General features: G+C 47.7%; 1 protein-coding gene across 1 annotated transcript; it reads left to right on the top strand.

Annotated features, from left to right (window-relative positions):
* The first annotated feature begins 499 nt into the window (after positions 1-499).
* Positions 500-1,162, top strand: LOC102847693 (PRELI domain-containing protein 1, mitochondrial-like). The gene is made up of 2 exons (XM_006899704.1): positions 500-863; positions 924-1,162. The coding sequence occupies exons 1-2, from the start codon at positions 500-502 to the stop codon at positions 1,160-1,162; spliced, it is 603 nt and encodes a 200-aa protein (XP_006899766.1).
* The last annotated feature ends 621 nt before the right edge of the window (positions 1,163-1,783 follow it).

The raw sequence follows: 1,783 nt of genomic DNA, 5'->3' as shown, positions 1-1,783 counted from the left end.
GACAGAGACTACAGAGCTGGTGCTAAGAAAAACAATACCCTTCACAATAGCTAATCACAAGATTAAATAACCAGAAGCACAAAGGATCTATTCAAAGACAATTACAAAACATTACTACAAGAAACAAAACGAGACCTAGAGAAGTGGAAGAATACCCCTTGCTCATGGATAGGAAGACTCAATATTGTCAAAATGGCTATACTACCAAAGGCAATTTACACGTTCAATGCAATCCCAACACAAATACCAATCCCATTCTTCAAGGAGATGGAAAAGGTAATCTCCAGTTTCATTTGGAAGGGAAGGAAGGCCCAAATAAGCAAAGCACCCCTTAAAAATAGAAAAAAGGGTCCTCATGGCAGCGGAAGCTTGGGCACTGTATGGTGGTGATTGAGCGAGCCTGGCGGGCAGGCACCGAGCTCTGGCCTGGCCTCCACGTGCTCCCCGGGCTCCGCACTCCTAATGTTTCGCTGGTGTTGAGTCCTTCCCGGCCGGGACAATGGTGAAATATTTTCTGGGCCAGAGCGTGCTCAGGAGTTCCTGGGACCAAGTGTTCGCCGCCTTCTGGCAGTGGTACCCGAATCCCTACAGCAAACATGTCTTGACGGAAGGCATAGTACACCGGGAGGTTACCCCTGACCAGAAACTCCTGTCCCGGGGACTCCTGACCAAGACCAACAGGATGCTGCGCTGGGCTGAGCGATTGTTTCCTGCCAATGTTGCTCACTCGGTGTACATCCTGGAGGACTCTATTGTGGACGCACAAAATCAGACCATGACCACCTTCACCTGGAACATCAACCATGCCCGGCTGATGGTGGTGGAGGAACGCTGTGTTTACTATGTGAACTCTGATAACAGTGGTTGGACCGAAATCCCCTGAGAAGCCTGGGTCTCCTCTAGCTTGTTTGGTGTCTCCAGAGCTGTCCAGGAATTTGGTCTGGCTCGATTTAAAAACAATGTGACCAAGACCATGAAGGGTTTTGAATACATCTTGGCCAAGCTACAAGGTGAAGCCCCTTCTAAGACACTTGTTGAAACTGCCAAGGAAGCCAAGGAAAAGGCAAAAGAGACAGCACTGGCAGCTACAGAGAAGGCCAAGGACCTAGCCAGCAAGGCAGCCACCAAGAAACAGCAGCAGCAGCAGCAACAATTTGTGTAGCCATCATCAGCCCAGCACAGCCCTTCTACCACCACCATCGCACAGCAGACAATCCAGCTCCAACCCCCTAGCCCCAGTGTGCTCTCTTGTTAAAAATCAACATCCAGCCATATTTCTTGCCTTAGAGATAGACTAGGGCAAGGGGTAAGGGTCTTGTTTGGCATCTACAGAACAGCAAGCATGTCATCCATTGTCTGTGCTGATTCTGCATATTCCTCCCATTTGGCAGCTGAGGTACAGAGAGGCACAGACTTGCCTGGGTCAGTGTACAAGTGAAGTGGGAAATGCTAGACTGTAAGCTCCGTGAGGGCAGGGATCTGTTTGCTTTCTGATGTGTCCCAAGTATTTGGAATAATACCTAGTACGTAATCAGCACTCAATAAATAACTTGACTTCGGTTACTCCCCCCCCCCAAAAAAAAAGAAAAGAAAAAAGGTAGGAGGCATCTCACTCCCTGATTTCAAATCCTACTACACTGCCATGGTGACAAACACATAGATCAATGGAATAGAATTGAGAACCCGGAAATGAGCCCATCTACCTATGGTCAACTGATTTTTGACGAGGAGATGAAATCAGTTAAGTGGGGAAATGACAGCCTTTTAATTTATTTTTTTAAAT

Source organism: Elephantulus edwardii, unplaced genomic scaffold (genome assembly GCF_000299155.1).
Source record: "Elephantulus edwardii isolate Elephantulus edwardi_28Jun2011 unplaced genomic scaffold, EleEdw1.0 scaffold00266, whole genome shotgun sequence".
Classification (NCBI taxonomy): Eukaryota; Metazoa; Chordata; class Mammalia; order Macroscelidea; family Macroscelididae; genus Elephantulus; species Elephantulus edwardii.
This window is presented reverse-complemented; position numbering and strand designations above follow the sequence as displayed.

What these genes read in the sequence shown, in the direction of transcription:
- LOC102847693 (XM_006899704.1), top strand. Translation starts at nt 500, where the DNA reads ATGGTGAAATATTTTCTGGGCCAGAGCGTGCTCAGGAGTTCCTGGGAC. An exon ending in TGTGAACTCTGATAACAGTG is followed by an intron (nt 864 to 923) that starts GTTGGACCGAAA and finishes GTGTCTCCAGAG; the next exon opens with CTGTCCAGGAATTTGGTCTG.